General features: G+C 37.4%; 1 protein-coding gene across 2 annotated transcripts in view; it reads left to right on the top strand.

The window, feature by feature from the left end:
- The first annotated feature begins 944 nt into the window (after nucleotides 1-944).
- The window catches only part of SPAG1 (sperm associated antigen 1), a 37,297-nt gene continuing 14,568 nt past the window's right edge, over nucleotides 945-23,673 (top strand). Inside the window, exons 1-13 of one of the 2 annotated variants that reach the window (XM_068183963.1) lie at nucleotides 945-1,091; nucleotides 2,408-2,549; nucleotides 3,109-3,268; nucleotides 3,593-3,718; nucleotides 7,819-7,886; nucleotides 9,729-9,847; nucleotides 10,327-10,432; nucleotides 12,684-12,814; nucleotides 13,432-13,538; nucleotides 16,014-16,176; nucleotides 20,057-20,479; nucleotides 20,866-20,965; nucleotides 23,080-23,232. In XM_068183963.1, coding sequence (XP_068040064.1) covers nucleotides 2,410-2,549; nucleotides 3,109-3,268; nucleotides 3,593-3,718; nucleotides 7,819-7,886; nucleotides 9,729-9,847; nucleotides 10,327-10,432; nucleotides 12,684-12,814; nucleotides 13,432-13,538; nucleotides 16,014-16,176; nucleotides 20,057-20,479; nucleotides 20,866-20,965; nucleotides 23,080-23,232 — 1,796 coding nt within the window. In that variant the 5' untranslated portion in view covers nucleotides 945-1,091; nucleotides 2,408-2,409. Of the gene's footprint in view, nucleotides 1,092-1,945; nucleotides 2,101-2,407; nucleotides 2,550-3,108; nucleotides 3,269-3,592; nucleotides 3,719-7,818; nucleotides 7,887-9,728; nucleotides 9,848-10,326; nucleotides 10,433-12,683; nucleotides 12,815-13,431; nucleotides 13,539-16,013; nucleotides 16,177-20,056; nucleotides 20,480-20,865; nucleotides 20,966-23,079; nucleotides 23,233-23,673 lie in introns of those variants that run through there. The other variant, XM_068183972.1, reaches the window with a different exon arrangement.

Here is a 23,673-nt window from a genome sequence, read left to right as displayed (position 1 = left end):
GTATTCAAGGAAAGAATTAGATCTGTGTTACAAAGATTTTTTGGGTACCCAAAAAATCTATGTAACACAGATCTAATTCTTTCCCAAAGAAAGATACCCAAAAAAGTGGTATCTTGTTTTGCTTTTCAGATGACTTTTCAGGGATCTGTAATAAGTGGTGGGTTTGTGATGATGAGCCAAAACTTTTTGCATCTGTCCGTTTGGAATGTGTGTTACGTAAATACCGCTGAAGGGTACTACAACATACTGCTGGGTTGTGTGCCTGATCTCCATTTTGATGGTGCTAACAGTGCTGTTGAGATAATTTGTTTAACTCATCACTGTAATAATATCTTTTTTAAGGTCTGCATGACTGTGCTGGCTTATAAATTAACTGCAGTGGCTTGTTACAGGGGATAAAACATCCTGACGTGCTGCTTTGGAGCTGTTTGGTTAAGATTTTCTTAGCTCCCTGATCTATGCTATAAAGACTAGATTTCTTCCTGGAAACCCAAATACACTCAGGTATAAATGATAAGCTTTTTTACTACACGGTTCCTATCAGTTCACCAGCCTGGCCTGCACAGCGTGCACCTTGTGCCTGCATAGCAGAACGAAGGGGTCGGCTACTGACACGGCTGCTCATATGGGTGAGGAGGAGCGGCAGCAGCAGCGCTGCCGAAGCTCGTCGGCAAAGGGAGGCGGGCTTGGCCCCTCCGCGGGCACGCCGGGTGCCTCTGGCTGCCGGACAAAGGCGGCGAAGAGCCCCGCTGCCCTCGGGAACGGGCACGGACCTGCTTTGGAGAGCAGCGCCGGGGGAGTGCAGAGCTGACGGGCAACGCTGCTGTGGGCACCTGGGGACACCGGCGTGGAAGAGCGACCGCTTGCTCTCCGCTGAGCGAAACACCACGCTGAGACACGAGGGCGATGCTTACCAGAGCTGCACCCCGGGCGCTGTATTCGTGCCCGCCCTCGGCAGGCGCTCCCCTCAGCCCCGATCCCCGCCCTGGCCCCAGCCGCGCCTGCGCGACCTGAGCGGCGGACGGGCGGCCCCCGGCTGCCGTGTGGGCACGGCCGCGTCCGTGTCCCGGAGACAGCGCGGCACCGGGCAGGTGGGTGCCGAAGAGCGATAGGCCAGGCCAGTGTGGCCGCTGGAGCCCGGCGGGGCTCTGCGGGAGCCTCGGCAGGGCATCCCTGGGGCTGGCAGCGCCGTGTCCCTGGCGCCATGTTGTACATGGCGACGGTTGCTAGGCGCGGGCCGCCGCGCTGCCCCGGCTCGGGCGGTGCGTGAGGGCAGCCTGGTGCCGGCTTGGAGGTAAATCAATCCCTGATCCGGGCCGGAGGACGTGTGGGGACGCTGCATTGGAGCTGGGCTGTGCCGGCGCTGTGCCCACGAGTCCTGGTCACCGCGGTGCCCGAGAGCTCCGCTGGGCAGCTCCCTCCCGGCCACGGCAATAAACGGGAAAATCGCCCGTGGTGATGATGAGCTTTTCATTCTTCTGTTCTTCCGTAATTATTTCTTGCATTTGTCCCTCTTCCCATGCGTCTTGGGCAGAATCTCTATGCAACACCTAATTATGACCAGTTATTATTTAAGTGATACTGTATTGTAAACATTTTTGTGTAACTACAAATTAATGTGTGTAATTATGCAAGACATTATAACACAATTCTTTTAATTTTGTTTGTAACTACACATAGTTATTTTCACATACTGGCTAGTTGCCCTTATTGTATTTCTTAAAAATTAAGAAATCTGATCGCTTTGTGCACTATATAAAAGGGGGGGAAATTAGAATTTCAGCTCTGTAGAGCTTGTAGTTAAAACATAAAAAGATGCAGATGAGCAGATCAAAGGTACAGGGAGACAGAAATGTCTCATTTGAATCCCTCATTTCTTCAGTTACATACCTAGTGGAAAAGATTCAGATTAGTGCTGTAATATAATCAGACACCCACAAAATGCAATTAGTGAGGAAAGAAAATTTAATTTATTTTGTCTACAGAGAAGCCAAAGATTTTCCTTCCTTTAGATTCTGCATTGGTTAATGTCTTCCCTCTGAAAAAAGGAGTGTCCTTCACTATCTTCTCCTTCGTGCTTATCCCACTTGGTCAAAACAGGTATGTGTTAAATAAAACAGAGAATGTGGTAAGCAAAATTGGCAATTTTTCTTTAAGTGGGCTTTCTGAATTGTTCTGATTTGCAGTAGAGTTACATACTCTTACAAAGCATATCATACTTCTGTCTGTAAGCCTCTTGTCAGGGATAGTTAAAGTGATCAGGTCTTCAAATCTGATATTTTTTCTTCTACAAGTCTGCTTGCATGAGAGAGTGGAGTGTGAGCAATTTTATTCCTTAAATTTGCTTTACTTCAAAATGTAACTAGAAGCTTACAGAATCGCTTTTTTTTTTCATTTTAATATTTAGTTATGGGTGATGAGTCAGTACCGTATTTTCTGGGTGAAGGAACCACTAAAACATATAAAATACCTATTAGTCATCTGGAGTACAAATTCATTGAAAAATGCACAGATGTTAAGCACCTGGAAAAGATTCTCAAGGTATTAAGGTAAATTTATTTTTTACCTTCATTAATAATTATATTCCTGTTCTGTAAAATTTTAGGGAACCTTTTTCTATTTGTCTGAACCCTGTCTGTGACTTTCTAGTTTAAAATTAAAGTACGAAGTTAAAGTAATCATGCTAAAAGTGTCCCAATGACAACACTGGAAATCAAAGTCCTTTTTTAACCACCCAAAAGTTTGAGTAGCTCAGTGCTAGTTTTTTTTAAATGCTGCCACTCTGTTTTGGTTCTCTCATGATCTGTGTTGCATGACTTGCAGTTTCAGATGCCACATCTGTGAAACTTTCACTTTAAATGACACAAGTTTCTTTTTTATGAGCACCATGGTGATAACTTTTGAACTGTGTATGTGGGCATTGGAAAATGGTTGAAGGTTAACTGGAATTTTCTCATAAAAAGGTTATTAGAGGATAGTAAAATTGGGTTGTAATAGGAGAATAGTCTTCTGCATGGACTACTACTGTATGGACTACATGTGGAGGCAACCATGGAGGATGTGGTGCAGTTCTTTTTTGTTAACATTTATATTGTTTGCATTTTAAAGGTCTGGTGAGGAGGGGTGTTACCCTGAACTTACGTTGGTTTGTGAAAAGCGAATTGAGCATTTGGATCCAAGGAGCAGAGCTCTGAGAAAAGATAAGCCTGCAGCCACAGCTTCTGACTTTACAACTGAAGAATGGCAAGCAATTAATAGTGAACTGATGGTACAGGATCTAATTTATAATGGTCCATAATATAATCACTGTGATGTATCAGTCTTCTTTTTGTGCCTAAGTAGAATGTAATTATTTGATTAAAAGAGGAAATAATTAAAGGATTATGTTTTAAAATTTATTTTCTTGCTTAATGTCACTGAATGTTAACTGCCCATTTAAACTCTACAGATTTTTTTTTTTGTAGATCACTTTTTATTCAAAAAACCACTATTGCTCTTTGTTTTAATTGCTTTTCCCCATTAAGAGCAGTGCTTTTTAAGGATAATTGCTCTACTGCCTTAAGGTAAAAATGTATTATTTATTTCTTTTCAGAGCTGGCTGACAGAAATAAATGAAGATGATAAGAAATCACAGCTCCTGAGAACAGACACACTGAATGAAAGACAAGATAAATTGCCTCCCATTCGTTGTTCCAGCAGCTGCCTTCCCACTAATCAGGTATCTCCAATTTTTTGTGTTAATTATAAGTGTTAATTGTAGGTTTTTCTAAAACTGGGAGATTTTATATATATGAATTTCTAATCATTGTGCCTTTCTTACTAGATTTATTTTGTTAACCAGAAAATAAAAACCTTTAAGCTCCCTTGCAAGAGACTAGTGCTTAAACAAAAATGCTTTTTTAGTACTAGCATGTGTATTGCAATAATATTTTAGTTCTGATCAAGAATTCACTGCCAAAGCAGATCTCCTTAAGCAGTTTTTTATGTTTTTCAATTCATATTTCCAAATACTGTTTAAGCATGTGAACTAGGCTACTTCTGGATGAAATTATGCCAGGAGATTTTCTCCAGCTGCCAGCAGGCTTTTGTTCCATGGGGCCAGTCAGAAGCCAGTCTGAAACAAACACCCTGGAACTCATACAGTGTGTATGTTAGAGCCTCTGCAGTTGTTTTACTCTGTAACCACTCCTTTTCTGGGTAGTGCTGGTGTATACGTAGCCTTTGGTTGTCTTAGTACTTTGTGTTGATATTCCCACTGCAGTTGTACAGCATACTTCCTAATTTAGCCCTTAAGCAGACTTAACAAATCTTCATGACTACAGAAAAAATATTTACATTTTTTTCCCAGATATTAGTTTCCTTAAGTTTTTTGGGGTTTTCTTGTTTTCATTTATTTATCTGCTTGAAATCAGTTTTTTATGGCCAGCTTTTCTTGCTAATACTAAATACAGTGCTACTGAAGGGTTTGGCAGATAAGTGGGTGTGGATGGGATTTTTCTGAATTGTCAGGTATTGTCACAAATCGGTTCAATCTGATTCTCAAAATTTTCTTTGAAATTCTGGGACACTGCAATAGGAAATTCATTAAGCATTGTTCATTTTGGAGGTTAGTGAGTCAAAAACGTTATGAAGAGGCCCTCACAGGTCATGTGATCTTTCATACTAATTCCTATTATTCTTGAATAATTATGTATTAGTAAATGCCTGATTTGTGTTCTTGTGTTGTCAGAAACTACTTCTTATTGTCAGCTGGTATATAGATGTTGGACCAAGACATTTGGGATAGCTAGGCAGTCTCTGTTATGTGGTTTACAAAGAGGCTGAGAATTCCAATGAGTGTTTTATAAGTGGCTGGTATTGAGACTAAGGTGTGCTTTTGTTTGGTTTGGTTTGTGGTTTGTTTTAGTTAATGTGTAATCTTCCATATTTTCAATGCTCCTCTTGACTGTCCTATTTTGCTGAGATGGATTGTGCCACTATAGCCTTCTCCTTCATTCATGTCCTGTATAACTGCTAGAACAGGAAATGGTTTAATACCATGTGAACTCAGTATATCCAGTTTGGAATGTAAGCATAAAATGATGGAAAGGCCCTAATCAGTTGGGACTATAGTTATTTTTCAGATTGGCATCATATAATTGTGTAAGTGGGATCAAGTTTAGAATCATCATGATAAATTTATCCTCTTTGCTAGAAAGAAATGCACAAAGTCTTTCCATAATTTTATGTTATTACTTGTTTGGAGAATATTAATCTGATCTGGTATATAAAGAGTTCAGCATTTTCAATGAATCCAGTTCTGGAACTCATTATTGACCCTAAATCAGTGGACTGCACTAATGGGTATGAATTTGGTAAATGAAAGCATCTTGTTTTGTCTCTAATCAGATTTTCTTGCTGATACTATATGTGGGTATAATTTCAATTCACTACTGATTGTTTATAACTCTATATAGTGTTTTCTTTCTATTGGTGTGAATCCATGGGGGGGATTTTACAAAAGTGGGCTGAAAAAGAGTAAAGTTTATGCAATATCCGCCTCTATAACACAATGTGGAGTTTCTGTCTTACACCCCTGTTTTCCTATTAGGCTGCCCAGAACTGTCTTAACTGTCCACACTGCATAATTACTATTTTTGCTGCCTCATTTTGTCCAGGAGAGAACTAAAGCATGTGTTTAAAGATACTCATATTCAAAAGACTGTATTGATGGGATTTCAGCTTAGGTTTCTTTGCCTAACAAAATATTGTTAGGCAAAACCAAAACATGGTTTTCTAAAACTCTTCCAGAAAGATTTGCATCCTAAGATACCTCCTCATGCCACAGCCCAGGGCATGCAAAATGCATACAAGTTCTATGTTATAAAAATCCACCGCGATAGGATCTAAAAGCCTTCTTGTTGTTTTGGATATTCTGAATTAAAAACTAACACTGGTTAGCTGCTGTAGAATAGTAATGTTTTAGGCCAGCACACAGGGCCCACAGGAGAACCAAGGCCAAGTTGTGTCACCTGTACTGAAGCCAGTTTGTGTGTTTGTCTTTGGTCCAGAAAATGTTCAGTGGGCTTCAAACCCAGTGGGATTCATGCATTAGGAATTATGGCAGGAAACATGGCAAACACAGAGATTTCTTTTTTGGAGTTCCATGGCATGCAAGTGTACGGTTTTTATCAAAGCCTCTTGGATAAGATCCTCTGAAATATTATTGATCGAGAAATTCCTGACTGTTGGAACCACAGCTTGATTACAATTATTTCAAAGATACAAGACTTGGAATTTTTTAAATTGTGGATTTTTCAGTCAATGTTTCTTCTTCATTCCTTAAATGTACATGCTATGGTTCTCTCCCTAAGCTGGAGTTGCTTTAGTGTAAGTACCTTATGAGAGTTTCTTCTGAGAGCAGTATTTTTGCTCATTTAAATTAAGGACTTTCAGTTGAAAAAAAATGCTTGATATTCATTAAATTAGTAATATACACCAGGATGGATATATAATGATAACTCATGTTTCAGGAAGGCATGTTTAGGAGTTCCTTCTTCTAAATATGTGTTGATCGCTAAATATATTTGTCATTTTGTCTCGCTTCCTGAAAGACATAACATTAAGAGTAATTCTGGAGTTATATGCTACAAAAATTTGTGTAACCTAACATTATAGATAGTCAGAAGTGTTTACAGGAAGGGTCACATTTGCATTATGTAAATTGAGGTGTTTACTTCCATCTGCAGAAGTGTGTCCTTGTTACAGTGTCACCACTGGTAAAGCGAATTTAGGAAGCTTCTGGTCATTTCTTTGGTCCGGTTTATCACATGCTGAATTGAACTGGTACAGATATTTGGAGATTGTATTGTGATCTCTATCAGATTGTTTGTTTAAACACAGAAAATTGTAAGTAAAGAATTACACTTGTGTAACTCAGTGAATGTTGGATTGCAAGGTAAGAGGAGGACTGAATGGCCAGGATAGGGTAGATGGGACTATTTTGAACTGGCTGTTCCACTGTGAAATACCTGTTTGGAACCACACCTTGCTATTAAGTATTTTGAAGTCAACAAGCGGGGAGGGGCAAAGAAGAAGTATAGTCTCATGACAGAGGTAGAAAAGACGCCAAAGGTGACAGCTAGGGAAATAGAGTCCATTAGTGTAGGAGATGGGTTGAGATACAAGGCAGTCAAATCTGATTGTCGGAACTGATTGTTGCAGGAAGGTCCTTAAGATAAATTTTAGATAAGGCCAGCTTCAAAGATGGAACTTGTCTAAAATCTAAAATGAATGTAAATAATCTTGGAATTGTCTTTAGTGAAGTGATAAATGGTGAAAAGAAGTCCAGACGCTACTTTGAAGTAATTTATTTCCAAATTTGTTATGAGTATTCCAGAGACACCCAAAATCTGTGCCTTAAATTCTCTCGGGAAAAGGGAAGCCTATAACCAGGTTGGTTACTGATTCACTCTCAGTGTCAAACACCTCATCACAAGGCTGGGTCTGCCGAAGACTGAGTTGTCCCTTGCTATGTTGAAAGGATGGTTGGGAAGATGGCATCACAAGATACTAATTAGAAAGTTTCACTCAGTGCCTCTGTGATGTGATAGGACAGCAGCCAAGAAGTGTGAGACTCAGGAGCCCCTCAAATTGCAATGATATGTGAAATGCATCAAGATTTTATTTGAACCAAGATGAATTACATTTTCAAGACTGAGCTAAGATTAGTTATGAGTAGTGTTGGTTACTAGGAAAATATGTACTGCAGAAACAAAATCACTGTGAATTCCACTGCAACAAATAGTCTTACAAGATGGCTGTTTGTTTCTCTTTTAGAACAAAAATTTGCAAAACAAACAAAGAAGCAAGAAAAACATACCACGGGATTACAGTGAATGGGACAAGTATGTTTAATCCCTTATATTTCAGTTTTAATAAATCTTACTTGTTTAACTAGATAACACAGTTGATGTATTTTGCAGAAATCTAGTATTATGGTCAGCATTTTAGGGAACTGTAACACTGATGAAACTTTGATTTTCCTTAATAAATATTCTGTTAAAATGGAAATGACACATTGTGCTGCTAACAGCTGAGAATAAGTTAGTCTATACTTTTGTACAAGCAGTGTGATATATAGTAAATCAGCAGAAAAATAAATAAAAATTGATTACTTAATTTATGAGATTTTTGAAAATAGTTTTAGGGTTATTTAACATGGACTTACAAACATGGACTTCTCTATATCTAAAGCCACAGTTCTATACTGAAAACAAAACTCATGAGTACTTCCTCCTGCATTGAACCCCACTAACCTCAAAGAATGAGCTTCAGGCAGGTGCATCAGTTTACTCAGATGCAATTAGACTTAAGAGAGGTTTAGACAGTAACTATTTTAGAATGGATGGAGCTCTGATACAAAGACGTTCTGCATCATGTAATGGTGGTGCATCACCCTCCCAAGTTGCATGACAGGTTCATGCCCGAGTTGTTGAACACAGAAAGCAAAAAGCACGTACTTGTGTTATGCATTGTAGAAGCTTTTCCTGTAGTTCCTGAAATCTGGAATATAATGCTCTAGAATCAGAGTGAGGAGGCACAAGTTTCTAGTGCAGTAGATGGGGATATTGCGGGGTTTGGGTAATGAAACTATACCCCAAAGCCCGTACAAAAACCCTGTTTTGCATAAGTTTTGGAAATCAATTATTTTCATGCGTGTATCTTTCAGAAATTGGTGCCTTCCTGCTCAAAAGTGGACAAAGAAAATAGTAATTTCTGCAACAATTTATTCTTTCATTCATTTATTCTTTAGTCTTGGTCCTGTATCTCTCCAAAGTAATGTACAGATTTTGTTTACACATTTATGTACATAATCTTTAGGGGTTTAGCCTGCTGATAATAGTACAGGTTGTGAAATTTCCCATAGAGTGTATTTATTTTGGATTATGAGTACACTGAAACAGAGCTGTCTGAAAGATTTTTCCAATTTAAAGCATATCATGGTTTTAAAATCCTTGGAGGAATATTTCAAAACTTTCAAATAATTGTGTAGGCAATTTCTAAATAAAATGTTTCACTTCTTATTTTAAAAAACATTTATTTGAAATGTGGTTAATTTATAATAAATAGGTAAAAGTAAGCTAGCAAAAGATCAGATTCAAAATGGAGAACAATTAGTGTTACGTGAAAAGGTTGTGAGTTGGAGAAATTTTCAAAAATATTATCTCTATTTTAGAAAGAAATTATTCATATTGTCAAGATTATTGTGAAAAGGCTATTTTCCATTACACCCTACACAGAAAAGCAGTAAGAACAATGTTTCTGTATAGTGTAGGAATTTATTATTACTATATTTATTTTACAGTGCTATGGCAGCAATATTTATTTGATGTATGTTCCTGAACACTGTTTTCAAAAGCTGCTTTAGAGCTGCTTTGAAATGTCTTACACTACTTGTCTCAAGTTTACTTGAGTTTGAAGATGTTTCTCAGTTATTTTGGCAAAGGTTAATGGGGATGTTTGATAGGGCTGGGATGGAGCCTGATGATACTGTTTCTTAAATTTTACCTGTCTTTTTTGGGGAAGATGGTGAAGAGGTGAGGCAGAGATTTTTCTTGGTCACCAATAATTGAACACAGCCTGTATCTCTTTTCGTTTGGTTTATAATGAAAATACAGTATGCCTTTCTATCAGCTGAGGAGTCTTGCTATGCAGCATTATTGAATTGGTCATTTTATTAATTAAAGGTTCGATGTAGAAAAGGAATGTTCTAAAATTGATGAAGACTGTGAAGAAAGTAACTCAAAAGCAAGATTCTTCAGTAGGCCAAGTCTACCCATACTTGAAAAGAAAATTGACACAACTGGTAATGTCTTAGAAACATAAATTTTCTTTAGTTGTAATACTGTGTTGTAGAGCATGAATAGTAATTAAAGAAGTATATAATAGAATTAAAGTGCCTTTATTTTTAAGCCTCTAGAGATGCTAAAAGTTGTTAGATCATCAAGTGAGCTTGAAGCCACGTTTGAAGAAAATCTAGTCTTGCTTAATAAACAGTAAGAATGTTTATGTTTAGTTGAGAGCACTAGGTAAAGAAATAAAGCATACATTTGGTATTGTAAAAGAATGGTAGAGGTTAGCCAACTGCTTTTTTCTTGCACGCTGAATTGTATGCCTATTAAAAGAATTTAGTGTTTTATTACAGGAAATAAAATACAAATTTGTCTTTTAGGAAGCTATGTGCTTTTAAAAAATGCAGACTATGAGATTCAAAGTATTTTATCTGACTGTTTTGGTTTCATCTGTGCAAGTGGCTAGTTGTTGTCTAGAAATATTTTTTGCTAGGAATGACAAAGAGAGAGAAAATTTTTATTGCTACTCGTGAAAAAGAAAAGGGCAATGAAGCCTTTGCCACTGGGGATTATGTGGAAGCAGTGACATATTACACTCGGTGAGTAAACGCTATTGTGTTCTTTTATTTTAATGACTCTTACTTGTGAATGTTCAATGTAATTGAAACAAGTTCCTAGTGAAGCAACCAGTGACTATTAGATTATTTTCAAAAGGGCAGAAAGATTTGACATAAGAATATTTAAAACACTGATCCATCCTCATATTAATTTTTATTTATCAGAAGAGAAGGGGCTAGATAGTGTTGGAATGCAATCTACAGGTGTCACAAACTTCCTCAGATTTTTTAAACCATTGAGATTCAATGGCATGTTTACAAAAATAAAAGGATGATCAGAATGTTGAGAAACAAAATAATTCCAAATGTAATGTAACTCTGTGCTTTGAAATGATAAGGTCTTTAAAAAACCCAGAAATTAGAAGTATCAGAGTTGTCATTTAGAAATTTAGAGTACATGGGAATCTTGGAGTAATAATTACCAGTGTAAATAAAGGGTAATGATATGACACTACTGTGAGATGAAACGTGAAGATAATCAATGAGCTATGATATTATAGTGGGATAACCTTGGAAAAAAGTATGAGATTGTTAATACATCTGTGGTCAGTGCAGATAAGTATGAAGAAAACAATGACTAGAAATAGTGTGGAACAGCAGTAAAATAAATAATTAACAGATTTATGTTTAGGAAGTATCATCCATAATGTCACTGAAGGAGGCAGGATTTTGTAGAACAACTTAGGAAAATTTTTCTGGAGGTTGCTGATATAGATAGATACATATAAATGTATGTGTGTGTGCACACTTGTAATGATATTCATAGAGCACAAGCTGCTTAACTGAGGCATTTGATGTGTGATGGGTTTGGTTTTTTTAATTGCTCTTGAATTAATATTTTTCTTGTTTTGTTTGGGTTTTTTACATAAACATAAAAAAAAGGTCTATAGCTGTATTTCATATACAATAAATAAAATACAGATACATAATAAAAAATAAGTAAAAATGTCTGCTTTTGGTAAATAAATAACTACTAATAACTAAGGGTAGGCAGAATCCTTTCGAATGGAGAGTTTTTCCACTTTTGACCCCCAGGGGCATTGTATGCCTTTTGATATGTGTGATAGTGACACCATGCTGTTCTAACTGGTCACTTTTCTAATCCTATCTGCAGTCTATTTTATTAGAGTTATAAATATTTAAGTAAAGTATTTTGGAGTGAATTGTTAATAACCTGAAGGGGTCATCTGTGGCTAGAATGGAAAATGTAGAGTCTGACCTCTTCTTCTTACCCATTGGCTTTCTTCACTGGCTTGTCAGTCTCTTGTCTGTGTCTCTTGTGTGAAGACAAACCTTCACACATTGAATCACTGCTTAGACTAGAATGCATCTCCTCTTCTTCCTCACCCTCCTACCGTTTCTAAAGAGCATGCATAGATTACCCCTCTGGGATCATAGCTGCATAGAGCTTTTATTCTTTTTCTTTGTTTCCTACGTGTTGTGCATTTGTGGACAAGTATTTGAGATTGTTCTTCAGCCTTTTTTTTTGGGTTTTTTTTTTTTTTTTTTTTTTTTTTGTTTTGTTTTTTTTTTTTACAACAACAGTGTGTCTACTGCAGTGTGCTGTCCCCCTGGCACTTCCATTGCTGTTCTTTCCAGGGAGCACAGTTTAGGGTCTCCCTTGCAACATTAACAAGGTTGTTGGCAAAGATTCCCTTATGCTACTTTGTTATGTGCGTCCTAGCTGTCCTTGTTCCTCAGATATGATTCTGTTGTTACAGAAACTAAAGCCCTACCTACAATACCAGCCCTGCAGCCAGACATGGACCTGGACACTTCAGCCACTGCTACCTCAGTCTTTCCATTTTACAAGCAAGATCAAGGAGAGTCCCATGTGTTCTCCCCCACCACCATGCTTTTCATCATAATCCCCAGAGCTGTGTAGTTACTCTTCATCTCTCAAAGGTTCCATTTGGCAGTTTTTTTGGAGTCTATATGGATGGCAGGAGGAGGTAGTGACAGGAGGTAGTCTAAGTGACAGATGAGCCATGGCGTCTCCTCTGCAACATCTCAGGTCTAAATCTGGCAAGGAAGAGGCCTCTGAAGACAGTAAATCGAGGTGGTGGGATAGTTGCCCGTGGTCTCACAGGAGAGAGTCTCTAACCACTGCTGTGGTTAGAATACCAGTATTAATATTGCCATAGTACTGTTTTCAGCTTCCAGTGGTGAAGTGTTTCTAGATTCAGGTTTTCTGACTCTGACTCTAACATGATCAATATTCCCTTTCTTTTAGGAGTATATCAGTAATACCAACTGCAGCTGTGTATAATAACAAAGCTCAAGCAGAAATCAAACTTCAGGACTGGGACAGTGCTTTGGAGGATTGTGATAAGGTACTAGATATGGAACCTGGCAACATAAAAGGTAAAGCAGAAAATAAAATTTCAATTTATTATTTTACATCTGGCAAATAAAATGGTACATGAGGTTAGTTGACGTAACTGAGCTTTAAATCAGGTCTAAGTACAAATAAGGGAACAGCATAGCTCCCCAAAGCCATTTAAATGCTTCTTTGGCGGTTACTGAAGTTTTATGCAGTTCATCCTGTTGATCTGTAATGGGAATTCTTACATGGCAGCATGTTTTTCATATGATAACTATAAGCTCTCTTTTATTCGTGCAGTGTTTCCATAATACATCCACTGAATTATAAATTAATTTAAAAGGGACTTGAAAACAATTAAAGTTGTTGGTTTATTCTTTCTGAAGACAAGGACTTGAATGTAGCTAACTGTATTTGCATGGGTGGAGGCGGAAAATTTGAAAACTATGAAAAAGTGCTTCACAATGCATGATTGCTGCCTCAAAAGATGTCATGTGAAATTGCATCATTAAAATCATAAAGAAAACACTTGCTACTAATATAGAAGTACAGAATTTTAAAAACTGCACAACTGCACTTAATATGTGTAGAAAAAATAGTGTATTTTTATTCACTTTATACTTTAAATACATAAACAATACGCTTTGTTCTTTTGTAGCTTTGATGCGTCGTGCCACTGTGCACAGTCATCTTCAGAATTACCAGACTGCTATAGAGGATCTGAATAAAGTGTTGTCTGTTGAACCAGAAAACTCTATGGCCAAGGTAAAGATCTGTGAGTTCAGTATGGTTAGAAAGAGGTTGTATGCAGATGTAGCATAAAGTGAGTACAGTTCACGTTGTTTGACGTAACTGTGAGTTTTGAGGACACACTCAATCTTCTGTGCTGTTGATCAGTTTCCCAAGACCACATGAGGTGGAAATTAGGTACTTGAATGTGGCCAGATCTTCTGTTCATGACTTGATTGTGAGGAAAAGACTTCTCTATTAATGTAATTCAGGTGCCTAAAACATTTTCTGCAGAACATGCTTGCAGTATTAGTGTCTTGCTGATAGAAGCTATTTGGAAATGTCTCTTGAAAAGGTCCATTGAGATAGGTGCGTATAAGTTTGAGTACATAAAGAGAAGAAAGATTCAACAGATGCCAAACTTTTGTTGTTACAGCGGTAAAGTTTACCCAAAATGAGAAGTACTGGATTCTGTCTTTGCTTCAGTGTAATGTTATAAATCCTCATTTCTCATCTCCAGGGTAAAATGAAGAACCTTTTGTACCTTCTGATAAATCTGGACTCTTAATAACCAATTTTGGATCAAAGAAAGCCAGATACTTTATTTGAAAATCAAGGTCAGGATGTGGTCCTTGCACTACTATTACTCTGGCTGTTAAGGAGAGGATTGGTTTGTGTCCTTTGATTGGTATCTTATGGATGTTTTGCAGGTTAGAACAATCCTTGCATTTGGACTCTCTATGTCCTGAGAATCTTCAGTACTGAGCAGTTTTGATAGTAAACTGCTTGTTTACATAGTAAAGTATGATGGTAAACTGCTTGTTTTTACTATGTTAATTATGAGTCTGTCATAATACTACCCTCCCAATGTTTTTACGTATGACTTCTGAATGCTGTGCAATTGTCCCAACTTCTGACTTCTGTCCAGCTCTTGTTGGTGGCATATTGTAAGCTGCTAGCAGCTTGTTCATTGCTGCTTCTTTCCATGGAGTTATTTATTACTGTTGCTTGAGCCAGAGAAAGTGGTACAAGCCTCTTGTGTCAAATACACCACATACAACATTTATCCCTTTTAGTGTGTTCCTGGAGCTGAGTTCCTGTCCAGAATAGTTCCTGAGTTTCACATCAGCCAAGGAATTGCATGTCTCTAGATCTGAGTCCTGAAAGAGATTTTGGTCTTTTTCTTTTCTGTTTACAAGACTGAATATCTAGATACCTTGTGAGTCTGTGATGACAAATTCTACGACAGTCTATGTGAAAAGATGTATCAAATAGGCTGTGCTGAGACTTTTTATAATACCAGACAGAGATAGTCACTCATTTTGTTTACACTCTTCCATTTCTTGCTTTGCTGAACAGTGCTTTTGTAGCTGAAAGTAGATATCTACTTATTCATGCCAGCTATTATGCCCTGGCTGGCACATCTAGAAATGACAGGTGCTTGGCAGGGCATTTTTTCAAGTTTCTCATTGCTTGGAGAATCCTCAAAACTCTCTTGAGCTAACTATGAATGTATGGAACATATGCAGAGTGCATTTTTATATCCAGAATCACTAATACAAAAGTGAATTGGTTGTCAGTAACTGGAATTTTTCAAGGTAGTTTGTCCAAAGATGTGAATCTTTGCTTGATCCTGTTCTTATTTTTTCTTGAGACAGGAAGTACTGAGATGGCACTTTCTTGCACAGCGTTGCATTACATTCAGAATACCACATAATGCTGGGTGTGTCTTACTCTGCTCTGACAGTGTAAAGTGATTTAGTGGTTTACGGGTTACAGTGATAGTGCTGGGTTAACAGTTGGACTTGATCTTAAAGGTCTCTTCCCACCTTGATGATTCCAAGTGCAGTTAAAGGGGGTTTTTTGAGTAATGGGAAAATATTATGGAATGAGAAGCTGTTTGATCATCTAATTGCAGTTCTTATAAGAGGGGCAAACCTTATCATTATTCAACGGTGTCCTTCTGCTACACTGTTAACAGACTATTTTCCTCTTGGTTCTTCTTCTCTCAGTTGTATTTCTCCATCAGTTGTCCATCTGACATTAGATTCTCCATAGCATAAATTTTGATTCTGACTTTTGGCTTTTTTTGGAGATTCTCTAGAGAGCCTATTTTCCACATCTCTTTTTAGTGGACCATACCAGATCTCACAATCATAAATCTACTTTTTTCCTTTGAATTTAGTTTTTTTCTTTTTGATAAGCAGTGCATTCAAGAAAAGTATTTATTTATTTATGTGATATCTTCACGTAAAGATGTGAAGATATCTTGTGTCTATTTCTTGTGAGAGAGAAATTGGCTATTAATCTTGTTTTGATGCTGGCTCTTGGAAAATACACATTTATTTACCATCTTTTTACATTGGCAACATTTATCTTGATAATTCTTCAGGATCTCACATGGATTATTTAACAGAATGTATTTGCTGTACGTAAACTAATTTATATAAATTAATTTATATACATAATGAAAAAACTTTTGCTATTGCTGATTTTTTTTCTGTATTGTAGAAAAGTCTGCTAGAGATCGAAGAGAAACTGAAAAGTTTAAAGCCTGTATCTGAGCCTCAAGGCAAAGGAAAAAAAATACTTATTCAAGAGATAGATGATTCAGAATGTGGTGAAGCAAGAGGGGAAAATACAGAAGAACTTGAAAGACGTGGTGGAGATAAAAGTAATGTCTTATCATTTCCTATTTTATTTTAACCTAAGGAACAAATAGCTGTCTTTGAGATAGTAATGTTTATTCACACAATTCACCCATATATTCTTGCAAAGAATTTTGCCTGTTCAAAAACTAAACTTACATTGACTGCTTACAGTAGATATGAGTGTGAAATCTAGAACCCAGTTTTATTACATATCTTTGTAATTCTTTCTAGAACGGGCATAACAGAGACAAATGGAAAATGTTGCTATAAATCACTTACTTCTCTGTGCCCTGTGTAATTTTACACCTGTCTTTTGATGTGGACCCAGTTAAAATTTTCTTCTGGTCAGAGAACATTTTGTGTTCCTGGTATCTTTCTCTCACATAGCTTTCCTGCCTTTCCACCAGCACATTTTTCTTCTGCATTTTTCTTCCCAAGCTTGCATCAAAGGGTGTAAAAATGATCAAGTATAATTTGTTAACATCTAGAATTTTTGTTGTTTGTTTTGGAAACTATTATTTTTTGTTTGTTTTTTTTTTATTGTAAGAGCTCATCTCTGTGCTCTGGAAGTTTGTATTAGAGGTAAACAACATGTAATGCTTGTACTGGATGTAGTTTACAAGCAGTTGAAGTGTATCTCCCATTCCTGGATTAGTATGTGGTAAACTGCAAGGCTCTTGGGATGAAGCCTCTGGTATAATCAGAATCCATGGCTTGCCGGTGGAGATGAGGCAGCCGGGGCTAGGAAGGCTTGCATTGGCAGGTTGCTTTTAGCTTCAGCTGCATGGCTCGCCTCTTGCCTGCAACAGAATAAAATCCCTAGCCTGATTTCACCCTTCTCCTTTTTTTAGTTATGTTGGCTCTTTAAGGTATTGCAGCATGACAGCTGTGACTTTTATGTTTTCTGTGTTTAAATCAGTCTGTGGGTTTTGCAGCTTAATCGTCAATGTTGGACTTTAAATGTGTGATACAATAATGTATTGTTGGCACACAAGATTAGGTTTTTCCACATCCATTGATGTCTACCAAATCTCCTGAGCTAAAACCCTTGGAAGAAAGGGATGCATCATGTCCCAAGCCTTAAATGTCTGTTCATTTGGGGGTGTTTTCTATTGTGAGCATTCAGATGACTATGTGCCTTCCAGCTCCATAGGAAGACTTCCATTCTGTTGATGAAAGGTTAGGCCTTTAAACATAGGGAAGATTGTCAACTGATGCCAATGGCATATGTGTTCCTGTGATACACATGAGTATTTCTCAGATTTAAGTGGCAAGCATTGTCATAGATTATGCTGTATTTTCTTGTACAACTGGAAACAAATATGAATTTAGTTCAGTGGATGAATAAAAAATGTTCTGTGAACCTAACAGCAATAAGTAGACTAAACCTCTAGTCCTGTAATCACAGGCAGTCCAGTAGTCCATGTAATCCAGTCATGTAGTCACATTTATTTCACATTCTAATTGGTAAGCTTAATGCATTTCTACTGAACTTACAATTTAGAGATTGGAAAAAAAAATTTGTTTTCTTTAGGGCTGAAGAGTTGATTTCTGAACTTTGAAAAAAACAGTCTAAATAGAGTGTAGTCTCTCTTCATAATCTGTGTAACTGAAAGAAGAAGTAAATGGAGTCCTTTCTGTACAATAGAAATAGAAAATTGCTTGCATCCTAGAGACTATAAAAACCAGTATTCAGGCGCTGCAAAAACTAAAAACCATGTGCTTGACAAAGCACCTGGTATTTTGACATGTTTCTAGAAGTTATAACCTCAAGTAATAAATACAGTTTGAAGATAAATTGATACATTTTAAATAGCCCTTTAATTAAGACAAATTTGTTGAGCTGTATGGTATATACTTGATCTATTACAATATTAAAGAATATTATATATATTATATTATTTTATATTATTTAATTGAAAACACCAAACTTCAAATATTCCTGTTAGAGTATATAGTGGTTTTTGGTTTTAGTTTTATGATGGTCCTTCCATTTTAAGTTTGTTATTTTAGTAATAACATAAATTAAAATTCTTTCTTGTGTGTATTTGTTGTCATTCTGGTCAAAATTCTGTACAGACTTTTCATTACCTTTCTTCAAATTCTCCTTGGAATTTATAATGTATCTTGAATTTTTTTTTCCTTAAGAAAAGTTCAGAAGTATTGGTATTTTTTTAGGCCCAAATACTGCTTTCATGAGTACATTTCTCTGTAGAGACCAGTACAGGAACATTGTTTTTAAAGACTGAAACTAAAAGACAATGAGAATTATATTTGAGAAGTATAGCTGTACATCTTTGCATGCTGTTTACTCAGGCCTGAAATATTTAACCAGTGAGTATTACCCAGCAGCTAAACAAGGTAACTATCAGCATTCCTATTGTCAGGGGGACTCCAGACTCCAAATGTTGTACATGCTTCCTGTTTAATCCAGGACTAGTTCTGTGCACTTCATCTTTAGGAAGTTTCTTCTTATATTCAGGAATTACACATTATTCACAGTAATAACATTCACATCACATATTGTGTGCCTGCCTTGCTTTTTCTTTGTCTCTAGAAGCTGGGATGCTCTTCGACAGTGTTCCACTATGTTTTGTAAAAGCTTGTCCTATCACCTGTTAGTCTGTGACATTTACATTTTTTTTTTCTGTTTTGGTGTATGTAAAATGAAAGTACTTTAGCATGTATGTTAAGGAAGCTGGTTATACACTGGTGTCTTCATTCATCTGCCCTGCAAGTCTTTTACCATTCTCCCTAGCAAATAGACTTTAAACCTTTTTGGTATATTTGTTACCACCAGCTGGATGGGTGGGTGGGTGGATGTCTCAAGTATAAATAATTTAAGTTTTACAAAAATGTCTGTGTGGGTTGATTTAGCCTATCATTGTGCCCACTGTGGAGTATGAACTTATTATTAAATATGGTATTTTACAACAGGGATCTCCGCTAGGTAGGAGGCACTAAAGGATCTATTGTTTCTACAAATCTTATGTTTTTCCATCTTGTTCAATTTGATTTCAGTAACATTTTGTGTGTTTAAAAAAAATTATTTCTTTCATTTTGGACCATCTGGAGTTCATCCATATTAAGTCAGTGTCAGCTTGTTGTTAAAATCAATTGCAAGTACCATTCCAATATGTGAAAAAATTCTGTTGGACAGATAAGAACATCAAGTTAAGAGAAGATATCATCTTAATAGTACCAAAAGGCAGAGTTGTTGTGTGCTTAGTACTATCGAGAGTCAGGCTCTGCAGAAATCTGTCTTTGAATACTGCGGTGGTCATCTGGTAGGAAGTCAGATGAATATGGAAGATAGAGATTTTATTCTCTAATACCCTTTTTCTATGATTTTTCCTAATAAATTTGTAGTAAATAACAGTGAAAGTTGAATGATTACAAGTATGCATAAAAGGGTTTTTGACATGTTTAAAGGAAATCTTCTTGAGAAGGATTTTTAAGCTTTTATCCTGTCTAGTTTATGTTACATTTGAGGAGAGTTTTGTATAACGTTACTGGTTTGATAGTTTATGATCTAATTTTAACACGTAGGCATTTGATTTGGTCACAGGAGATCAAAGCGTCCGTGTTGTAATAGGCGGTATTTAAAGAGTTAATTTCAAGGTGAGCCCTGTACCATTCTGACACCTCAGGACAGGGGTTCCCTTGTGCCCAGCGAGGGTCAATGAGGCTTCGTAGTAATTCGTTCTCAAGAACAACTGATGGTAACTTGTAAGGAGGAATTTTTCTGTGTCCTCAGCAGTGTTTTCCGAGGCCGATAACCCCCCTGGCGTTGGGGTGCTGCAGGCTTCGGTCGGTGTCGCTGTGCAGCACCCCCCTGGCGCGGCAGGCCGATGGTTTGCGCTGATGATGCGGCTCTAACCCGGCTCATTAACGCCCTTGCAGCCTCCGCCGCGGCAGCGGCAGCGCGGGCGGCAGCGGCGGCGCCCGCCATGGGCAACGCGCACAGAAAGTCCCACGGCAAGGGCGGCGGCAAGGCGCAGGACAGAGACACGCACAAACACAAGGACTCCGCTGAGAGCGGACTGAAAAAGGGCGCGTCAGAGAAGAAGTCAGAAAAGCGTTTGTCAGACCACGAAGGCGAAGTTAATGGCTATTTACGCAGTGATGAGAAGAGTGAAAGCGTCGAAGCCGACATCTCCAAACTGCATAGAGAAGGGTCTCAGTCGGCTGGTGGTGGCAGTTCCGCTTCACTTCCTCCTGATGCAGCGAAACTAAAAAGTGAAGGAAACGAGTTATTTAAGAGTGGACAGTTTGGAGAAGCTGTGCTCAAATACTCGGAGGCAATTGAATATGTCACTGGTCTTGGTAAGTGTAACACCTTATACTTTAAATCTACAACTGTTTAGACGATAGAAAGGTACTTATTAGAAGTAAACGAATTTAGCCTGCCCCTGGATTTGTGACAGGAGTTACCATGCAGTAAATCTTGCATCATTTCAGTAGACAGCAATTCACGTGACAGAAAATATAGGACGATGAGTGAAATAATGTTTTAATTTTCTAGGGGTAGAGCTGTTGACATTTATGTTTGAATATTTACATAGTCTAGGCGACTCGATAAAAGAAAGCTCTTTACTGCTTTGCAGTGTCAGCAAACTGCATTACTGCAGTGCAGCTTGGAGTATGCAAATTTTTAATTCTTAAGTGTAATTTCAGTAATACTATTTGATTTTAATTGTAACTTCTTTTAGGAGAACAAAGTCCAGATGATTTAAGTATCTTGTACTCAAACAGAGCAGCATGTTACCTCAAAGAAGGGAACTGCAGTGACTGCATTCAGGATTGTAACAGGTAAATTGAAACCTCCCATGTAGAGCAGCAACATTCCTGGTGATGATTAAACATTTTAAGTGCTGTTTGTCTCAGAACAGTACCAATAAAGTGTGATTCCCTGTCTAAATGACAGATACCTTTGTTACATAAACAATCACATGAAAACTAGGAAAGTAATAACTTTTAACTTACTGTCTTACTGTGTAAGGACAGTTCTTAAGCTTATTTTGTTCACAGAAATGCATAGTGGGATTAATTTTTTTAATATAAAAGCAGGTTTATAGTGGACTTCTGCAGTAACTAATATGTAAAAGCTTTGTTAAGCCAGGTGCTTATCACAGTATTGGAAATTGCTTTTGAGCACATGTATGGTGTGTGTGTGTGTTCTCTGTTGGTTTGTTGTTTTGGTTTGGGGGTTTTTAACATATGCTTGCATAGTTATAAACAGTAATTACAGCCGTTAAGGAATTGAGTTAAAATCCTTTCTGCTTATTGTGGCTTTTAAAGATACAGGAGTTAGAGAAGATCAAGACACCTTCAGTAACTATCAAACACTGTGTCCCACTAAATTATTACTGTATTTTTGATGTTTTGGGGGTTTTTAATATTTCCATAGATTGAGTTTATAATGCTGAGGCTAAAGGTGCAAAACAGTATCTTAAAATAATGAGAAGTCATATTATTTAATCAGTGGGATTTTTTGTACAGCACAACTCTACTGTTAAAAAAAGTCCTCCAAAACTAAAAATAAAATGTGCATGTACCTTTGTAGTACAAAGGTACAAAACATTTAACTTACTGTATGTATTCTACCTGACAGAATAAGTTCTCTGAAGAAAATGACTCATTAGCAGTATTTTGTTAAAATAGACGCAGGATCACAGACAGCTGGCCAAGATGGCATATTTAAGACCCATCACATTTTTCTCTTCAGGAAGTTTGAACTATGTAAGACTTCAGCTGGAGTCAGTAATACAGAGGTTTTAGGTTTTGTGTTCTTACCAATTATTCTTACTGTCTAATGATAGTGTCCTGAATGTCATGCATATTTCCTGGATGCACGAGGACTCACAGTGCTTAGTGGTAGAAATAATACAGAGGTAGAAAATTTAAAGACTGGGAAGCAGAACTGCAAATCTGCAAACACACGTAAATTAGGCAATGTCAGGCCTTCAGTAGGCAACACAATATAATAGATGATCTACAAATAGGTTACTTGATTTCAAACTAAAAAGTTATGTAGGCTTGTACTAGGAGAAACCTTCTCCCCATGAGCACTGCTTGGCATTGCAGCAGGTTGCCCAGAGATGTTGGGCAGAGATTCCCGTGGAGGATTTTCAGGCCCAGCCGTATCAATCCTCAAGCTGCCTTGTCTGATCTTGGAGCTGATCATATCTGTAGCAGAAAGCTGGGATATCTCAGTCTGGATGGCTTTATGACTTCATGAAATCAAATTGTCTAGACTCATCTTAATTTCACTGTTTTAAAAGTTTATCTCTCTTTAGCAAGAATCATTGAAAATAAGGTAGTTCTTGAGAAATACAGCCTTTGACTGCTTCATATTGCTGGAAAAGTGCATAGTGTTGGGAAGGAGTTCTAATTGCACAATGTTGAGCTTGGTGTTGACCAGGCAGACAATCAAAAATGTAAACTGACAAAAGGCAGACAAAAACCTAAAGTCCAAAGAAAAGTGTATGTTCTGGTACTACTGTCCTAGTCGGTGGGCTTTTTAAGTGCATATTTTCATTTAAGGAAGAAAAACTGAAAGTCATGTAAGCAGAAGCACCATATACTTGAAATCCTTGTAGATCTAGGCCTGACTTAAGAAAAATAGCTTTTGCTCATAAGCAGGTGCCATTCCATTAATCATATCATGGTGATGACAGCAGTTTTCCAGATGGAAGACAGAGCTTTGAGTAGAGTAAGCTGTAGTAAAAGCACTAACAATTTGAAAACTGGGTGTAATTTAGGATGTTGATATGAACCACTCAGACCCATTTTCCTTAGTTATTTTACTGTAAGTGCCATCTGAAATCAGAGTTGCATATAGTTGTGTATATCATAAAATAGTTCTATTCTTCTTAATTCAGTTACTCCTTTTCAATCCCGCATTTTTCTGTTTGTTTTCCCAGGGCTCTGGAGCTTCAGCCATTTTCCCTTAAGCCTCTTCTACGCCGAGCAATGGCAAATGAGTCAATGGAGCGGTATCGACAGGCATACATTGATTATAAAACAGTCCTGCAGATAGACAGCAGCATCCAAGCAGCAAATGATAGTGCTAACAGGTAACTCCACACAGAAATTCTCTAATAACAGTCAAAATAAATTAGAATTCAAATTTGTTTGTTTTACATGCTCTATTCTGTGCCCTCAGAGTTGTTGTACAACTAGTTCATTATAGGTTGAGGATTGGCTGTTCTTTTAGTTGTTTTCCCACAATTTCAGTTTTTTTCTCCTAGCAGTATGTCCCTTTCCTGTTCTTCAAAAACGTAGTATTTTAAATATTTTAAGGTTGTTTTTTTTAATAGTGCTTCTACTTTTTCTCATTCCTAACTTCTGTCTTATACTATATAATAAAGTAATACTTAAAGGTCCATGCCATTTCTCTGACATCCTGTTTCTTTACATATTAACAGTCTTTCTGTGGAAGTTGGAGATTTATTTAAAGTGTGAATCCTTCTGTATGCTGCAGTTGTGACAATACTGAAGTAGCCTAAGACAGTGGT

The sequence above is a fragment of the Anomalospiza imberbis genome, chromosome 1 (genome assembly GCF_031753505.1).
Source record: "Anomalospiza imberbis isolate Cuckoo-Finch-1a 21T00152 chromosome 1, ASM3175350v1, whole genome shotgun sequence".
Taxonomy (NCBI): Eukaryota; Metazoa; Chordata; class Aves; order Passeriformes; family Viduidae; genus Anomalospiza; species Anomalospiza imberbis.
The sequence above is the reverse complement of the archived record's forward strand: the minus strand, read 5'-3'. Positions and strand labels throughout refer to the sequence as shown.